Here is a 1,636-nt window from a genome sequence, read left to right on the forward strand (position 1 = left end):
TCTCCTCTGTAGCCTATGTGTAGCACGTCAGTTTGTGGTGGTGCCAAGTCATTTTCCAGTTGGTTCCTAACCCTTTCCCATTGGATATGCCCAGCTTCGAAAAGCTAAAAGTGATGCCTATTTTACAGATTTTCCAAGCAACCTTTTTGAACATATAAATTTTAGAAATATAAGTAAAAATATATTACTTTGTAAAAATATCTTTGTTTGCATTTAATGCAAAGATATTTTTAGATATGCGGTTTATGAAATGAAGTAAATATAATCGAAAGGCGGAATCATCTTCTCATTCCTTCATCGTTAAAAGATCGAAATATTTATGGCGAACGTAGATGACAATGTTCTTCACAACATACTTGCTCGACTTCCCAGTAAGCCTTTACTACGGTTCAGATCTGCATCAAAGCATTGGAATAGTCTAATTTCAGATCCCCAATTTATGAAGTCGAGATCACGTCGAATGGCCACTTCTTGCTATAGACGACAACGTACCAGCCGAAGACAAGGCTCATTCCATGGTCAAAGTTCAATATCCTTTAGAATACCAGGAAGGTACAGACGTTTCCGTCGTTGGAACGTTCGATGGTGTTGTGCTTTTGTCTCTTACTAATCGTGAGTTGTTACGCTGTAAGTTGGTCCTATACAATCCCTTAACCTGTGTATCTAAGTTAATTATGGATTGCAATTATCAGCTGCGGTTTGTGTTTGGATTTGGCTATGGTGAGACCAAACACGACTTAAAGATTGTTAGATTTGAACTTATTAGTGATGCCGATCAGCAAAAATGGGATGTGTTTGATCTTAAAACTAGTTTGTGGAGCACGCAACCACAATACTTGGAGAATACTTACTTCTTGGGTGATATGGGTGTGTTCATAAATGGCTTTTTATATTGGGGAATAGTTCATGGAATATTGGCCCTCGATGTTAGGGAGATGGTATTTTCAAAGATAAAGCTACCTGTTGAAGTCCGTGACTTATTTCATGTTTTGGGATCCATAGACGGGCGCCTTTGTGTGATGAAGTACGTCAACATCACTACATTTCATTTGTGGTTCATGAAAGATGATCGTTCATGGATGAGAACACATTCACTCACATTCAATTTGGATTCGGGAAATGAGTGGCGCCGAATGTTATACCCTATTTGTATTTTGGATAATGGAAAAATTCTTATGGCAAATAACTTAGTACAATTTGCTATCTATGATACATCAACACATTCAAACAAGACACTCAACGGTCTCGATGATGTGAAGTGGAGAGACAATAGTTTTGTGTTCGAGGATAATCGAGCAAGAGAGTATGTGGAAAGTTTGGTCTCACCTTCTGATATGTGTGGTATCTAGCATCTTAATGTTTGTTTTTATCTTTATGCTATCTAAGAACATCTTAATGTTTGATTTTACAATTTCATGAGATTTGGGTGTGCTTAAGGCTTTTGCCTAAATGTATTTTCTATTTATTACTATTTGCTAAAATTTACCCTAGTTTTGTTTTTAGTTATTTATAATGAAATGTTGAATTAAACTGATTAATATCATATTGTTGTAGTTTATTATTTATGTACTTTTTTTATTTGTATATCTTTTTACTTACGAGTTGGGGGTCTCGCCGCAAGCAACCTCTCTATCCT

The 1,636-nt window shown here is 36.1% G+C and overlaps 1 protein-coding gene across 1 annotated transcript; it reads left to right on the forward strand.

The window, feature by feature from the left end:
- The first annotated feature begins 515 nt into the window (after positions 1 to 515).
- On the forward strand, positions 516 to 1,349 carry LOC143605498 (F-box/kelch-repeat protein At3g06240-like). The gene has a single exon (XM_077081586.1). It carries the CDS (start codon positions 516 to 518, stop codon positions 1,347 to 1,349), a length of 834 nt encoding a protein of 277 aa, XP_076937701.1.
- The last annotated feature ends 287 nt before the right edge of the window (positions 1,350 to 1,636 follow it).

The sequence above is a fragment of the Bidens hawaiensis genome, unplaced genomic scaffold (assembly GCF_021521415.1).
Source record: "Bidens hawaiensis isolate Kalapana, Puna unplaced genomic scaffold, B.hawaiensis_p1.1 tig00069886_1, whole genome shotgun sequence".
NCBI classification, from domain to species: domain Eukaryota; kingdom Viridiplantae; phylum Streptophyta; class Magnoliopsida; order Asterales; family Asteraceae; genus Bidens; species Bidens hawaiensis.